The sequence below is a fragment of the Carcharhinus amblyrhynchos genome, chromosome 16, assembly GCF_965287045.1.
Source record: "Carcharhinus amblyrhynchos chromosome 16, sCarAmb.v2.hapA, whole genome shotgun sequence".
Taxonomy (NCBI): domain Eukaryota; kingdom Metazoa; phylum Chordata; class Chondrichthyes; order Carcharhiniformes; family Carcharhinidae; genus Carcharhinus; species Carcharhinus amblyrhynchos.
The window spans coordinates 41883292-41902098 of NC_137339.1; the positions used below are offsets into that span (position 1 = coordinate 41883292).

General features: G+C 41.6%; 1 protein-coding gene across 1 annotated transcript in view; it reads right to left on the minus strand.

The window, feature by feature from the left end:
• The window catches only part of cbln4 (cerebellin 4 precursor), a 138600-nt gene extending 136967 nt beyond the window's left edge, over positions 1 to 1633 (minus strand). Inside the window, exon 1 of the mRNA XM_080204449.1 lies at positions 1355 to 1633. Coding sequence (XP_080060575.1) covers positions 1355 to 1633 — 279 coding nt within the window. The remainder of the gene's footprint in view (positions 1 to 1354) is intronic.
• Positions 1634 to 18807: the final 17174 nt, after the last annotated feature.

Sequence of the window (18807 nt, forward strand, 5' to 3'; positions counted from 1 at the left end):
CATGCTGTCAGCTGAGGGGTGTGAGGGAGGGTGGGAATCATTCAGTTCAAAGCCGCCAGGAAATCACGGGTTAATTTTAATATATTATTTCAATAGAATATATTGCAATTATATATATTCTCCCAGCTGGTGCTACTTAAAACTGTCCAAAGGGGGAAAAAAACGTATCTCCACAGCATCATGACTCTGTGCGCTATTAATATTGATACAAAATGATATCTGTATCAATTCAGCATTAAGTTGTCTGAAAAGGTCTATACATTCCCGGTGAATCGATATTCCTCCTGCCTACATGCCAAGTGATTATTAATAAAGTCACAGTTTGCAGCCACCAGCCCCTTCCTAATAATGATGCCTGCAGACCACTGCCCGTGAATAAAACAAGGGAAAGTTGAGGAAAATTGAAATAATTAACCACTTTGTGGAGAAAATAATTATATAAGCTAATCTTGTTCAGGGTGCTGATCACCCTGAGATGTATTTTCTCGGTGCTGAACCGATAGCATGCACATTGCACCCATGCTTACATTTGTGTTAGCTAGGAAATGAGCGAAGTTATTAACACGTCTGTGGTTCCTTTCGTGACTTAAAAAAATGCACATCTAGCTAACGCTTCCGAAGTAATATCCTATTACCCGCAACCAGAATCATAAGACCACTTCTCTCCACTCACTTTATTTATCTTACCAAAATGTAAAACCCCTCATATACATTTACTAAAAAAAGAGGCTGCGCTAATATTATCAAACTGAGTTCATGACTGTAATATCTCCCACTTACTGGAGTCTATGAATATTACAGTGCAGATAACGTTTGATTCGAATGAATTGTTTTCTATTTATATAGTACCAGCGGCCATGAATCCATCCCTATTTATTGGTAATGATTGTGTAATTGCATATTCTGACTGTATCTTTTCCAGATTTTTCTCATTTAAAATCTTTCCTCACATTTAATCCAGCTCCACCTCATCAAAACCTTTATCGCTTCCTTCCAGTATGTTTAGTATCAGTAATAACCAGGCAGTTCCGTCTAACCAAGACCCACTCTTTGCCTATTAACACTTGTTGCACCAATCGCCAGTGTATCCCGCTCTCAATCCAGCTTTTTTTAAAAAGAAAATATACTACCGTGCCTGATAACAGACAGAGATATATGTAAATAAATCCATTTATGGAGTGAATATTTAACCCCTCTTACAGTGCAGTTCTGCATTTAAAACATCTGTACTCTTAAGGGCACCTCTTTCACTGATATAACGGTTAACATTGGATCACATCTGTCAGCCAGTCCTTTATGTTTCTGGAGTGAAATCTCCTGCCGTGTGTTCTTATTTCTAATCCTGCCGGGTTACCTGGTCAAAGTAAATAATCCGAGTTTTATTGCTCATCTCGGACGGTTCGTGGTTGGTGCTTCTCACGGTGGAGAACGCCACCTTGGAGTTAGCGGCGCGGACAGAGATCCCAAGCGGGGAGGAGGATGATGATCCCTTGGAGTCGCCAGTCGGATTGGAGTCGCACACCACCAGGCACTTGCCTTCCAGGACGATGGGCTCGGTGTCATTCTGTGCCAGCGCCGGCACCATGGACAGCGCCAGAGCCGCCACCGCCAGCAGCACCATGGACAGCATCATTCTCTCGCCAGCAGACAAACCAACACGGGCAACACTGAGCTGCCAAAAGATCTCCAAACCAGCGCCTCTCTCTCTCTCTCTTTCACGCTCTCTCTCTCTCTCTCTCCCGTCCAGCCGAACTCCAGGATATCCCCCCCTTCCTTCTCCTTCTTCCCAGGTTTCTGTTGTAAGGGCGAAAGCAGATCCTCTTAATCTGCTCTACATCTGGATATCCCTGCACGAATCAGCAGAACCCCCTCCTGCAAACATTGCACTTCACAGTCCTCCGTACCTTGTAAACCTCTCCTCTTGGACTGAGAAAAAAAACACAGACACACGCACACACTCACAGCACCCTTCTTGATCTATAAGTCCGGGTCTGAATTATTGATGGTGAAGTCCATGGTCAAACAAAACATCATTTGACGTTACCAGATCAGTTCATATCCCCTGTCCGATTTGGACGGGATGCAAAGGCGAACTATCGATTCCCGAGGTCTCACTAGTGAAACTGCCTGCCAGATGCCGAGCTCTCCTGTCTAGTCTAGGTGCCAGGGTGGTTGCAGTTTGGAGTCGGTGTCATCGCGAATCCCTCTTTTTTTTTGATGTCACAAACTGACTCCACTTTCAAAGACTGGCAGGAATGGTGCTAATGAATTCTCCCTGTCGCCTTGTTAAAAATGAAATCCTGCCCGAATTTAAATAATCCTTTCCCAGTAAGACAAGTTAAAGTAGTAAAAGGCACAAGCGAGCAGCAATAAGTGCAGCGCCGTTGAAGATGTGATTGATACACAATGCCTGCCTATCCTAAAACTACTTCCTTATTCCCACTGTACTTCATACAGTTTGTCACTGTCCTTCTCGCTCTGTCTCGGCTTCACTGTATTTCTATTTATTTTAATCACGCGTGAATCTGCTTTCAGCAGACAAGAAATGCTGATTATTTTGTATATCGAGCATTTTCATATAGTCGTGTAAACCTAAAAATTAAAAACATGCTTTTGGTGGAAGCAAGTTCGAAAGTTCAGCTGCGAGCCCTACATGACACTTAGTGCACCGCACTTGTTTCATAGGTGGGGAATTGTAAGCAAGTCTAAATATTGTGTTTTAAGGTAACGTTGGTCTATCCATTCATTCAGTGAAATGTCAGCAGCGACTCAATGCTGCTTGAAATCTCACTCTTCCTTTTAATCTTCAATGGCGCCGCCTCGTGGCAGCTCTCGTATTGATCCATTCCCGTCAGAAATGTCCAAAAAATATTAGTCAATGACCCCTTCCATCGCACATCAATATTGACTACATAATAATGCAAAGTGAAGTTTGTTTATTAGTCGCACGTAAGGCTTACATTGAGACGGCAGTGAAGTTACTGTGAAATTCCCCGAGTCACCACACTTCGCGTCAATGCACCTAACCCATGGTTCATCGTTCACATGGTAGTGAACGTAACTCGGAGTGTGTTATAATGTTCACACCTCAAGCCTCAGGATGTTATCACACATCGTAGCTAGTAGATTAAGTTACACAAGTGGCAAAGTGTCCAGTGAACATTGAACATTGAATTAGTGTATCATCAGGCAAAGTGTCATTTTAAATTTAAGTTATGTTTTGATGAGTTTGTTGATTGCCTAGATTCACCACTGAAGACAATTAGAGATATAAGGACAATGGACGTGACTATTCAATAAGATCTGAACTGATTGACACATCAATTCCATATTCCACCACACTTTTCTCAAAATATCCATCAATCTTGCTCCTGAAAGATTAAACCTATCTGGCAACCAGAATATTGGAATGTTCTGAGTTCTGCTTTCTTTTCCATAAAAACTTCCCTGATTTGACTTGAATAACCTAGTTCTAATTTTAATATTGTGCCCTACCTCCATTCTGGATTCTCCCCAAATCATCTCTTAGTAGCCATCCTGCCAAATGCATTATAATTTTAAAGACTTGGTTCAATTAGATTACTTGCCCACTTTCATGACTCCATGAAATATACAACTTTGTGCAATCTGGGTTCATTCACTGCTGTCATTCTGGTGAATCTGCAATATACCACTTCTGAAATCAATATATCTTTCCTGAGGTTCTGTACCCAAAGTTGGCTGCAGTTACCCAAATAGAACTGTGACCAAAACTCAACAGAACTGAAGCATCACTTCCACGTTTCATAGCACAATACATTGAGATAATGATCAACATTCCACCAAGCTTTTTGATTACTTTTTGTATTTCTGTATTCACATTTAGTGATTGTCATCAAATCATAGGATAGTCACAGTACGGAAGGAGGCCATTTGGCCCTTTGGTGTCCACCCCTATTATCTGCAACAGCAACTCAACTAGTTCCATTCTCTCACTCTTTCCGATAGCTGTGTAAATGTTTTCTCTTCAGGTCCTTATCTGATTCACTTTTGCCATAGAAACATAGAAACTAGTAGGCCATTTGGCCCTTCAAATCTGCTCCGCCATTCATCTTGATCATAGCTGATCATCGAATTCAAAATCCTGATACCCCCTTCTCCCAATACCCCTTGATCCCTTTAGTCCCAAGAGCTATATCTATTTTTTCCTTCTTGAAATCAGACAATGTTTTGGCCTCAAGTACATTCTGCGAGAATAAATTCCATATATTCGCCACCCTCTGGGTGAAGAAATTTCTCCTTAGCTCAGTTCTAAAAGGTTTACCCCTTATCCTCAAACTATGACTCCTAGTTCTGGATTCCCCCACCACTGGGAACATTCTTTCTGAATCTACTGTGTCCAAACCTGTTAGAATTTTGTAAATTTCTGAGATCCCTTCTCACTGTTCTAAACTCCAGTGAATATAATCCTAACTGACTTAGTCTCTTTTCGTATGACAGGCCTGCCATCCCAGAAATCACAGGAATCAGCCTGGAAAACTTTCACTGTACTGCACTCTTCTCCAATAGCAAACAACACTAGTGTCTCCAATATATGTAACTAACATCTTTCACATCTGAAACAATCCATGTAATCCTTTTCTACACCCTCTCTCCAAAACTACCACATTCTTCTTAAGTGTGATGTCCAGAACGGACAAGCACTCCAGCTGGGGCCAGACTCATGTTCTAGAAAGGTTACAGAGAAATGCAGAAACACCGAATGGTTACAGCGCAGAAGGTGGTAATTCAGCCAGTCACAGCTCCAATGGTGCTCTGAATAATCAATTAACTTTGTGTTATTCTCTTCCCTTCACCCCAGAACCCTACGTATTCTTCCTTTTACATAACTATCTAATTCCCTTTTGATTGCTTCAATTGAACTGACTGCCACCACACACTTAGGCAGGAAATTTCAGATTTATAATCACTCAAAGCATGAAAAAGGATTTTGTCATGTCACTTTTTGCTTTTCTTATCCAATTACTTTAAAACTGTGCCCCCTCATATTTGATCTTCCTGCAGTTCTCCTGATCTATTTCATCCAGACCTCTCATAGAATCCCTACAGTGAGGAAGGAGGCCATTCGGCATATCAAGCCTGCACCAACAACTGTCCGATCTAGGCCCTATCCTCGTAACCCCACATATTTACCCTACTAGTCCCCCGAAACAAAGGGGCAATTTAGCATGGCCAATCCACCAAACCTGCACATATTTGGAATGTGGGAGGAAACCGGAGCATCCGAAGGAAACACACATAGATTCGGGGAGAAGATGCAAACTTAACACAGACAGTCACCTGAGGCTAGAATTGAATCCTAGGTCCGTGGTGTTGTAAGGCAGCGGTGCTAACCACTGTGCTATCGTGCCACCTCTCAAGATCTTGAATACCTCTATCAAATCTTCTCTCAGCCTTCTTTCTCCAAGGCACACAGTCCTAACTTCTCCAATCCAACTTTATAACTGAAGTTCCTTATCCCTGGAACCATTTTCATGAATCCTTTCTGCCCTCTCCCTAAAGTTTTCACATCCTTTCTCAAATGTGATACCCAGAACTGGGTGCAGTACTCCAGCTGAAGCCGAACTAGTGTCCTGTACAAACTCACCACAAACTCTTTGCTCTTGTACTCTATGCCCCCTTTAATAATAGGCTACCATATGTTTTATGAACTGCTCTCTCAAGCTGTCCTGCCACCTTCAATAACTTATGCACGTGTACACCCAGTTCCTTCTGCTCCTGCACCCCCTTTAGAATTGTGCCCTTAATTTTATATTGTCTCTCCATGTTCTTCCTAAAGAATAATATCATATTTTTCTGCATTGAACTTCATCTGACACTTTTTCACCCATTCCACTATCCTTTCTATGTGCTTTGAAATTCTACACTATCCTCTTCACAATTCACAATACTTCCAAGTTTCATATCATCTGTAAACTTGCCTGGATGCGTGCAGCTTTCAACAACACTTAGGAAACTTAACACTATCCAAGAAAAAGCAACATACCAGAAAGGCACACCGCCCAGCAACTTAAACATTTACTCCCTCCATCAACAGCAACTCGCCAAGGCTCTGTTGAAAGCTCCTTCCAAACCCATTACCTCTACCACCAAGAAGGACAAGGACAACAAATACATGGAGAAATCTTCACATATAGGTTCCCCTTGAAGCCACAGCAACCTCAAATGGAACCATATCACTGTTCCTGCACTGTCACTGGATCAAAATTCTAACAGTGCTATGGGTGGACATCCATCAGGTGGATTGCAGCAGTTCAAGACAAGTTTTCAAGGGCAACTAAGGATGAGTAACAATAACATCTGCATCCAATGCAAGAATAAATAAAACAAACAACGCTTGAAATTTCTACCATTACATTTCCCCCAACATTCTCAGACAAATTCCATCCAGTCCTTACAACTTATCAACTTTATCTCCTCTTTATCAACTTGTCGCTTATCCAGCATTTTAGTTATCTCCTCTTTCACAATGTCTTTGGAAAGATCAGACGGGATTTACTGTGCAATCCACTGTGTGTTTCACCACGATAGGAGGCAGCCCTGCAATTGGTTGATGGCAGGATCTCCTGGTCCCACCTACGTCAATAGGGTTTCCCACTGAAGGTACCCCTCTCTGTCGCAAAACCCATGGTGGAGGTACACTGTGAATGGGGCTGGAAGATCTGCCAGCATGAATGGCCAGAAAGTTCTGGCCAGCATCTGCCTCGATAAGGACAAATTTCATCATTTAGCACTTCATCCATGATCCTTGGCTCCATGCATAGATCCACTTTTCAGTCACCAGTCCCACTCAATGCCCCTTCACTGTTTATAGCTCATTGTAGCTCTTTGGATTTCCTATTAGCTGTCAAGTCCCTTCTCATGCTCTCTCTTAGTTGTTTTTTTTCGATTCCCCTCTGAGCTTTCTTTCTTCAACTTGGTGCATTCCAGGTCACCATATTAGAAAAAGGATACAGAGACAGCAGAAGGGTTACAGAAGATATTTACCAGAGAGATAGCAGCAAATGGGTATTGGCATCAGGAAAGGATTATCAGGCTGGGTCTAATTTTGATTGAAAAAGGAAATTTGAAGGATGGCCTAATAGAGTTATTTAAAATTATGGAAGGTTTTGATGGGGTGGGTACAAAGAGAATGCTTCCACTTGTGGGAAGAACATATCTAGAGGCCATCCATATAAATAGTCACCAAAAGAATTCAACTGAGAATTCAGAAATGACTTTTTTACCCACAGAGTGGTGAGAATGTGGAATTCTCTACCATAGCGAGCGGTGAAATGAATATTATAGATGTGTTTAAAGAGAAATTAATCAAGCATATGAGGGAGGAGGAAATAAAGAATTATGATGATAGACTCAGTTGAAGAATATTAGGAGGAGGTGCAAAAGAAACACAATCACCAATATGGATGGCTGGGCCAAATGACTTATCCCATGTGATCGTAGTAATACTTCACACTTGCATTGTCAGGCTAGCATCTGTCTTATTCATTTTTGCTGCTTCATCTTGCTCTCTATCACTTTCACCATTTAGGAATCTCTGGCTTTGTTCTTACCAATATTTCACCTTTTGGAAATGTACCTTAACTCTACTCCAACCATCTCGTCTTTCAAGGCTGCCCATTGTTCCATTACAGCTTTGTCTGACAACCCTTTACTCAAGCTTACCTGGGACAAATCCACTCTCACTCCACCAATACTGGCCCTCTTCCACTTAATTATTTTTATTCTAAGTTGCTCCTTGTCCTTTTCCATGACCCACCTATAACATTATGATTACGGTCACCTAAATGTTTCCCTGTTGACACTTAACTCAGCTGACCCATTTCATTCCTCAGAACCAAATCCAGTAATACCTTCTTCCTTGTTGGGCCAGAAACACAGAGACACACTGATCAAGAAAATTCTCCTGAATACACTTAGAAACTCTTCTTCCTCTCTGTCCTTTACAATATTATACTATGATAATTCTAGTTTATATTAAGATAATTAAAGCCTCTCCCCCGAATCATCAATATTCTATAGTTTTTGCATATTTCTATTATTCCCCCACATGTTTGCTCCTCTATATCTTTACAGCTAGTTTGTGGCCTATAAACTATAGCAACTCATTTGGTTCTTAACTTAACCAAATAGATTCTACCCTTGACTCCTCAGAACATCCTGTCTCTTACCAGTTCTGTAATATTTTCCTTACTCAATATTGACACCTCACCTTTTCCTCCTTGCCTATTTTTCCTGAATATCTTATATCAAAGGCTATTTAGTACCCAGTACTGCTCTTTATTGAACCAGGCCTCTGTTATCACCATAACATCATAACCCCATTTGGCCATTTGAAACTCATTTACCACACCTCAGGCATTTACATACACGGACAGTAAACTTTTTATAGTGCTTATTGCATTTCCTCTTAATCTGGCCTCACCTAATATCCTACTATTTCCTACTCTATTGCTACTGATCTTTCCTAATCCTTTATGAACTTTGATTGCCTTTTCTCATGCTGCATTCTCAACATTTACATGTCAAAATTTGTACATAACAGCAATTAGGAAGCATAGGGTGTTGTGTCAATGATTATATGATAAACGATCTGAGAACATGATCTTCATCGCAGCCCGCTGCCTGTTACATCCTTTGGGTACTTGGGTCATTCACTGACAAGTCACATTTCCCCCTTAGCATTGTGGGGTGAGCAGTCCACCAGCAGGATGTCCATATTGGAAACAAGTTCAAGGTTATCTCTTTAATTCTCAGTCCAAACCCTTCCAAGATGTTATGAACATCAAATGAGCAGAATCAAAGCAGAGTTAGCTGTGCAGGGACCCATTAAAGAAAGTTGAATTTCTTAAGTGGTATAAACTATTCATGAACAGGCAAGTAAGCACCGCAATGACAGGCTGTGTGTAGTGATCCTTTCTCCTATCCCTCCCCTGTCAGTTATGACAGTATAAGAAAAGTATATTTGTGAAACAGCACAAAAATGTATGCTCTACATATATACAAAATCTACAGATAAGACATCTGTTTAAACATTAATGCAGAGGGAGGGGAGGTTCTCAAGATTTTTGTTTTGTTTTACATATGTTCAAAGCAAATATCAGTGTAGAATTGGAAAGGAGTGTAATTTATGGAAGATAAACTTTTTCCAATTTTCATTAGCAGCTCAAAACGTGTCACGATTATTTGAATACATTAATTGATTATGTCAATGAATTTAACTGGACAATTGACATTCCCCAATAGTATACAACAAGAAGTCCTAATTTATGAAACTTCAAACTAAATCTATTATGACATTAGTCTGCTAACATTGACAAATTAACTTCATTATTTTTTTCCTGCAGATAGCTCAAATAAAACTGTATAAATTAGTCAATTAAAAATTACATAGTATCTCATTAGCTGAAAAATCATAAGCTATGTACTTGAAAGTCAGTGTTTATTTAGTATATGCCAACTGACCATATTTGATACAATATTGTAGTGAAACTGTACTCACGTCTTCATTTGTTCTTTAACTCATTCATTGTGTTTTCTTGGAGATCATTGTATTATAACTAACACATGATTGATTAGCAAATCAGAGCATAGCTGCAATAATGCTGTTGAACCATCCATAAATCCCCAATGAAGAGCTTTAAAGGGGCAGTGGTGTGGGGGTGGGTGTGGGTGTGGGTACTATCTCATTTCTCAGGGAGGAAATAACCAGAAGGTCACAGAGAGGACACAGCAGTGGTGATTCCTCCACATGGTTTCCCCAATTGCCTGTAGTAAGTCCAGTAGAAGGAGATGGATTGGAAGAAACCACAAAGAAATTCCACACATACACATTTAAGCATTTTCTCTGATGTTTTAGAACAAAGAACAACCCAGCACGGGAAACAGGCCCTTTGGCCCAACAAGCCCGCACCGCCGCATCACCCTACACCTATTCTACCCTGCATGTCTACGAATGGAACCCCTAACTTAGCCAGATTCAGGGGAGAATAGTGTCAATTTGGTAAAACCAATCAGCCTAAGAGCACATCTTTGGGGTGTGGGAGGAAACCGGAGCACCCGGAGGAAACCCACGCAACCACAGGGAGAACGCGCAAACTCCCACAGACACAGGCCCAAATCCATGTATCTGCACAGCTAGCAGTGCTAGTCACCGAGCTGTTGCGGCGCCCGTCTACCGGTCCAGGATCAAGCACACACACCGACACGAAGTACTAGGCCACTCCCGGAACTTCCAAGAGCAGCCCACGCACGACCCACCGTGTGCAAGCCCCTCGTTTGACACGAGGTGGACCTCCACCTGCGGAATAAAAAGACAAAAACGTTAATCTTACAAGCCTGCTTTTCCGGTGTCTCCCGAGGTTCTAACCTTATTTAATAGCCCCTACCATAACCCTCCATCCTCGTTTCACTCACGTGTCTATCTAACTGAACCTTAAACGAGTCCAACGTTCCTGCCTCCACCACCCTACTCGGTAGCGCGTTCCATACCCCCACAACTCTCTGCGTAAAGAACCTTCCTCTCACTTCCAAATTATACCTCTCCCCCCTCACCCTTAAATCATGACCTCTCGTGTTTGTACCCAGTCTAGGGAGCAGTCTCTCACTATTAACTCTATCTATTCCCTTCAGTATCTTATATACCTCTATCATGCCCCCCCTCAATCTCCGTCTTTCCAAGGAGAATAGTCCCAGTTTCTCCAACCTTTCCTCATAACCCAGCCCCTCCATGCCAGGCAACATCCTGGTAAACCTCCTCTGCACCCTTTCCAGAGACTCCACGTCCTTCCGGTAGTAAGGTGACCAGAACCGGACGCAGTACTCCAAATGCGGTCTAACCAACTGTCATCATATTGGTTTATGTGATCGTCTGTGCCAATTATGTTTCATCACATTTCTGTTGAGTTCAGCAACTCCTGCTATATAAAAAAATGGTCAGGTAGAACACAAGCTATGGGCTATTGGTGTTTGCAACCTCACTTGGGAAAACAGTATAATAAGATGGAGCTGATAGTTTTACATGCAATACATGAATGAAAAGACTAAAATTTTCTACTTTGGCACATCTATTTCCTATCACCAACAGAACCCTCTTATAAGTTGATCTTCGATCAAACTAAGAGGAATTCGCCAATCTCCTCTGTACCTGCTCTTCTGCCAGGGAGAATGAAGAATTTGGTGCTCAGCCAAAACTCAATTCACTGCAGTAACTGGAGAATCACAGCCATAGGCGAGGTTGCAAGTTTTTGGCGTAGGATTAACCCTTTCTATTGTAGCCTCTAAGTGCCTTAGAGGCTCACAGTCTTCAAAGATAAATGGAAAATGTGAATGCACTGTGTGTCTGTCTGCTCCAGACTACCTTACATTTATTTCTCAAGTGAAGAGAGTGGGGAGGGACTCCTCCAGTTTTGAACCAATCAAAATTAACACTTTTAATTAAATGTTACCTCCTTGATTGGGAAGTTCCAACTACCCCTGAATGGAAATTCATTCTAACACTTGGATGGGAACTGCTCTGGGCTGTATTCAATTGCCAACCATTGTCACAAAATAGTAACACAATGTGCAAAAGTACATCAAGTTGGTTTTTCAATCTGGAATTCCACCTGAATGTCCTAATTAACATTGTAAATGCATTCTGTATCACTGGGATTTAACCTTTTGAGTGGAGCCTGGCTTTAAACTGATAGGATAATATAAATTAAACTTGAAATCCCTCAGGCCCAAAGAGTTAAAAGTCTGACATTGGTGCCTGTAATAAAATGGATTTAACTTCATCCAATTAATTAGCAAATTTATTACAAAACAGTAATTATGCTCTTCAGATGGCTTAAAGATTGGAGGGATGATTCTAATTTGTTACTGTTCCAATTTACATTTTAAAATTAAATCAGATTATAATGTTTCCCTTTTTAATATAGCACTTGCACATTTCAAAAAGCACTTGCATTTTGAATCATATACCATATATGGAAAATTCCAAATTCCATGTATGTGCAACAAAATTATAAATGGCTTATTTATAGAAGGGCTTACAACATTGCATGTAGCGCACATTTGTCTAAGCAAATACATACCATTAGCTTGATTAAAATAGCATTTAATTTGATGAAAATTTAGAATTAAATTTGCTATTATAACTTTCCATGGACTTTGAGCTATTGAAAAATGTATTTTCCATGCATAAAAATGTCAGAGAGGTTGCCTAAACTCCCATTCTGATTACCTGTTGCTTTGAGCTTCATCATACAATAAATAAGGCCACAAATTGAGTTAAAGGGCTAGTTTTTTTTTATTTGCACTCTCATCGTGCATGAATCAGATGTGAATCATTATACCTACCCAACCAAGGAATAATCATTTGAATTTGCTCTCATTTTTACATGTTGTGGCAGATTCTTGCCCTCTATTGATCCAAGTGTTAAAAGTTTGGAAGAGGAAGTAATAATATTGTGTAAATAAAAATTTTAAGGTCTGTGTACAAATGTTGATGATGAATCGTAAAGGGGCACAACCAATTAAAGGTGACTGACTACCTATGTTTATTAAAAATACTTTCATAGCATTTATCAAAACTGTTAGCATTTTAAAGTGTCTACTTCAGAGTTTGCAAAGCTTGCCCTGGTAACAAAATTACCTGGAGCATCCAACTGTCAGATCAATTTATATAATGGCAGGTATCCAAGTATGTGGTCAAATGCCACTTACATTTTGGTAGCTGGGATTGCGCAGGTAATGCAGAACAAGTTGGTAGTAGGACACCCTGCTTAACAATCCAGGAAACTTCCTAAAAGGATTGCAATGTGCCTGGCAAGCAGCAAAAGAAGTAAAATTGAGAGCACAACTGGCCATTACTGACACGGCAGTGAGGTGCACCTTGGCTGACAGCAACTACTTTGGTCTGTTTGGTAACCCAAAGCGTTTTCTGGTCACACACATCCCAGGATCAGAAATTTTGGCCAAGTTCATTGGACTTTTGAATAGTCTGCTAAATTTTCTGTTGCGCCTCTGATGATTTCCAGGGCGGGTGGGACAGGACACCACGATCATAATGCCATTAGTTTCAACCTGATCATGGATAAGGATAGATCTAGTCCTCGGGTTGAAGTTCTGAACTGGAAAAAGGCCAAATTTGATGAAATGAGAAGGGATCTGGGAAGTGTGGATTGACACAGGCTGCTCTCTGATAAGGATGTAAATGGAAAGTGGGAGGCCTTCAAAGGAGAAATTTTGAGAATGCAGAGTTTGTATGCTCCTGTCAGGATTAAAGGCAAAGTAAATAGGAATAAGGAACCTTGGTTCTCGAGGGAGATTGTAACACTGATTAAGAGGAAGAGGGAGTTGTATGAAATGTACAGGCAGCAAGGAACAGATCAGATGCTCGAGGAGTATAAAAAGTGCAAGAAGCTACTTAAGAGGGAAATCAGGAGGGCTAAAAGAAGACATGAGGTTGCTTTGGCAGACAGAATGAAGGAAAATCCAAAGAGCTTCTATAGGTATGTAAGGAGCAAAAGGATATTGAGGGATAAAATTGGTCCTCTTGAAGGCCAGAGTGGTAGACTGTGCATGGAACCAAAAGAGATGGAGGAGATACTAAATGGGTTTTTTGCATCCATATTTACTGAGGAAACAGGCGTGGAGTCTACGGAAATAGGACAAACAGGTAGGGAGGTCATGGAACCTTTACAGATTAAAGGGGAGGAGGTGCTGGCTGTCTTGAGGCAAATCAGAGTGGATAAGTCCCCAGGACCAGACAGGGTATTCCCACGGACCTTGAGAGAGTGAGTGTTGAATTTGCAGGGGCCCTGGCAGACATATTTAAAATGTCAGTATTTACAGGGGAGGTGCCGGATGATTGGAGGGTGGCTCATGTTGTTCTGTTGTTTAAAAAAGGTTCCAAAAGAAACCTGGGAAATTAAAGGCCTGTAAGTTTGACATCGGTGGTGAGCAAGTTATTGGAAGGTGTGATAAGGGATAGGATCTACAAATATTTGGATAGACAGGGACTTATGAGGGAGAGTCAACATGATTTTGTGCATGGTAGATCATGTTTGACCAACCTATTAGGGTTTTTCAAGGAGGTTACCAGGAAAGTGGATGAAGAGAAGGCGGTGGATGTTGTCTACCTGGATTTCAGCAAGGCCTTTGACAAGGTCCCTCATGGGAGGTTAGTTAGGAAGGTTCAGTCGTTAGGTATACATGGGGAGGTAGTAAATTGGATTAGACACTGGCTCAATGGAAGAAGCCAGAGAGTGGTTGTGGAGGATTGCTTCTCTGAGTGGAGGCCTGTGACTAGTGGTGTGCTGCAGAGATCGGTGTTGGGTACATTGTTTTTTTGTCATCTAGATCAATGATCTGGATGATAATGTGGTAAATTGGATCAGCAAATTTGCTGATGATACAAAGATTCGAAGTGTAGTGGACAGTGAGGAAGGTTTTCAAAGCTTGCAGAGGGATTTGGACCAACTAGAAAAATGGACTAAAAAATGACAAATGGAATTTAACACAGACAAGTGTGAGGTATTGCACTTTGGAAAGACAAACCAAAGTAGAACGTATAGGGTAAATAGTAGGACTCTGAAGAGTGCAGATGAACAGAGGGATCTGGGAATACAGGTGCAGAATTCCCTAAAAGTGACGTCACAGGTGGATAGGGTCATAAAAAGTGCTTTTGGTACGTTGGCCTTTATAAATCGGAGTATCAAGTATAAAAGTTGGAATGTTATGGTAAGGTTGTATAAGGCATTGGTGAGGCCGAATTTAGAGTATTGTGTACAGTTTTGGTCACCTAGTTACAGGAAAGATGTAAATAAGGTTGAAAGAGTGCAGAGAAGGTTCACAAGAATGTTGCCAGAAAGTTGAGAAGCTGAGTTACAAAGAGAGATTAAATAGGTTAGGACTTTATTCCCTGGAGTGTAGAAGAATGAGGGGAGATTTGATAGAGCTGTATAAAATTTTGATGGGTATAGAGTGAATGCAAGCAGGTTTTTTCCACTGAAGCTAGGGGAGAAAAAAACCAGGGGGCATGGGTTAAGGGTGAAAGGAGAAAAGTTTAAAGGGAATATTAGGGGGAATTTCTTCACGCAGAGAGTGGTGGTAGTGTGGAATGAGCTGCCGGATACAATGGTAAATGCGGGCTCACTTTTAACATTTAAGAAAAATTTGGACGAGTTCATGGATGAGAGGGGTGTGGAGGGATATGGTCCAAGTGCAGGTCAGTTGGACTAGGCAAAAAAAGGTTCGGCACTGACAAGAAGGGTCAAAAGGCCTGCTTCTGAGCTGTAATTTCCTATGGTTTCTATGTAAATAATTTTTTAGTGTTAATGCCAGATAGTTTGTACTCTGCCTGTAAATATACAGGGATTATTTTGGCAAGCAAATGCACTCTGGTCTGAAGCTTTATAGCATCATACAGTGGAAAAGATGCCCTTCAGCCCATCAAGTCTGCACTGACATGAGAAACACCCAATCTACATACCTAATCCCATTACCATCACTTAGACCATAGCCTTCAATGTGTACCAATTTCTCCTCCAGATACTTTTTAAAGGATGTGAGGCAACTCACCTCCAACTTGCCAGGCAGCACATTCCAGACCATCACCACCCTCTGGGTAAAAATGATTTTCCTCACACCCATCCCCTTAATTCTCCTGCCCCTCAGCTTGAATTTGTGTTTTCTCGCGACTGATCCTTCAACTAAGGGGAACAGCTCCTCTTTGTCAATCCTGTCCATGCCTGTCATAATCTTGTACACCTCAATCAGGTCACCTCGCAGTCTTCTCTGCTGCAACAAAAACAATCCAATCCTATCTAATCTCTCTTCATAGGCAACATCCTGGTGAATCTTCTGTTCACTCCCTCCAGTGTAATCACATCCTTCCTATAATATGGTGACCAAAGCTGCACATAGTTCTCCAGCTGTAGCCTCACCAAAGTTCTATACAACTTCAACATGACTTCCCTGCTTTTGTAATCTATGCCTCAACTGTTAAAGACAAGTGTTGTAAAGTGCAGAAGAAGGCCATTCAGTCCATTGAGCCTGCACCAACAACAATCCCATCTAGGCCCTATCCCTGTAACCCCGCATGTTTACCCTGCCAGCCTGACACGAAGGGGCAATTTATCATGTCCAAGCAACCCAACCTTCACATCTTTGTTTGGGAGGTAACTGGAGCACCCAGAAAAAACCCATCAGACACAGGGAGAATGTGCAAATTCTGCATAGCCAGTCATCCAAGGCTGGGATTGAACCCAGGTCCCTACCGCTGTGAGGCAGCAGTGCTAAACACTGTGCCAGCTTTTTCACTGCCCCACTCACATGCCCTTCCACTTTAGAGACCTATGGATAAACATACCAAGGTCCCTTTGTTCTTCAGAACTTTTTAGTGCCATGCTGTTCATTGAATATTCCCTTGTCAGATTATCCCTTCCAAAGTTCATCACCTCGCACTTTTCGGGGTTAAGTTCCAACTGCCACTTATCTGCCCGTTTGACCATCCCGTCTATATCTTCCTGTAGCCCAAGACACTTAATCTCACTGTTAACCACCTGATCAATCTTTGTGTCATCCACAAAATTACAAATCATTCCCCCCTCACCACATAGTCATCTATGTTGTTCATATAAATGATGAATAACAGGGCACCTAACACAGGTACACCACTGGACACTAGTTTCCAGACATCAGTGAGCCTTCTGTCATTGTCCTCTGTCTCCTACAACTGATCTAATTTTGAATCCACCTTATCAAATTAACCTGTTCCCCATGTGCATTTGCCTTCTTTTTAAGTCTCCCATGTGGGTTCTTGCTGAAATCCAAATAAAATACATCAACTGCATTACCCTCATCTACATCCCTGATCACGTCTTCAAAGAACTCAATCAAATTTGCCAGGCATGACCTCCCTCTAACAAAGACATGTTGATTATCTGTGACCAAACTTTGCCTTGGAGATGGTTGTTCGCCTTCAGAATTTTCTCCTATAGTTTCCCCACCACTATTATGAAACTTACTGGTCTGTAATTCCCAGGTTATCTCTATAAGCCTTCTTAATTGGCAGAACCACATTAGCTATTCTCCAGTTATCTGTGCCATCCCTTGTGGGACCTTCTACATATTGATCTCAGAAGCTTTCCTGTGTGCATGTCAAGAAATTCACTCCATCCAAGCCTTAACACTATGTTTATCCCAATTAATGTAGGGAAAGTTGAATTCATCAAATATAATTATCCTATTGTCATTATTTTTAAACACCTTGGTGAATTGTGCACATATTTACTGCTTAATTTCTTGCTGACTATCTGGGGTTTATAATAAATACCTAACAATGTGCCTGCCCTTTTTTATTCCTAAGCTCTAACCACAAAGCTTCATTTGACGTCCCCTCCAAGATACCTCTTCTTACTGCAGTAGCTAACTCCTTTACTAATAATGCGAAGCCTCCTGCTCTTTTACCCTCTCCCCTGTCTCGCCAGAAGATTGTACATCCTGGAACATTGAGCTGTCACTCCTGTGCTTCCCTCAACTGCATCTCTGTGATCGCTACTATATCACAATTCCACATGCCAATCCTTGCCCTTAGCTTATCTGGTTTACCTGTAATATTCCTGACATTAGAATAGAGGCTATCCAACCTTGCCTCATTCCCTGAGACCTAATACAACTGCACTCCCTCTAATTTGATTGTTTTACTGTACTGCACTGTGTCCCTTCTCCCTGCCAAATTAGTTTAACTTCCTCGGAATAGTACTAGCAAAACATCCTACATGGATGTTAGTTTCTATTCTGGTTCAGATGTAGGCCATCTCACTTGTACAGGTCCCACCTTCCCCAGAAATGGTCCCAGTGATCCAGGGATATAAAACCGTCCCTCTTGCATCAACTCTTAAGTCATCTGCACTATCCCCCTATTACTGTGCTTGCTAGCACGTGGCACTGAGTGTAATCCAAAAATTACAAGCTGCTTTTTAGTCAACTGCCTAGCTCCCTGAATTCTTGATGCAAAACCTCATCCCTTTTTCTCCCTCTGTCACTGTACCATGTCTACCATGACCTCTGTCTTATCACCTTCCCCTTCAGGATATCTTGCAGCCAGTGACATCCGGATCCTGGCACCAGGGAGGCATCACATCATCCTGGAATCACATCGATGGTCATATTAGCACCTATCTGTGCCCCTGACTATAGTATTGCCCCTCCTCTGTTCCCCATGCTTCTTGTGGTGCCAGAAGCTTGGCTCAGTCTGAACTCCCTGGAAGAACGAGCACCCTTACCAGACTCCAAAATGGAGAATTGATTTATGAGTGGGACCCAATGGACCTCTGATCTATTTGCCTCTTTCTCTTGGACTGCCTGGTGGTTACCCATTCACTTCCTTCCTCCCTTCAGCTGCAGTGTGACATTCCTCTCTAAACATGCCATCTGTGATTCTCTCAGACTCATAGATGCCCCGCAGTGTCCCCAGCCACTGTTCCAGCACTGAAACCTGATCTTCCAGGAGCTGCAGCTGGGCACACCTCCTGCACACATCCAGTGCCTGATTTTCCGCATAGAACAGGAAGAGAAAACCATGGCTTTGAGCTTTCCTGCCATGACTAAACCCTTGGAATTTAAAACTTTGGAAGACTGATTTTTAAATAAATTAAATCAAGTAATTGCCATCCCTTGTTTAAACAATGACTTACAATTTAATATAGTTTGGAAAAAACCCACCAGACTTACCCATCAATCACCTGCTTCCATTGGTCCCACATCACCTCCTAAACT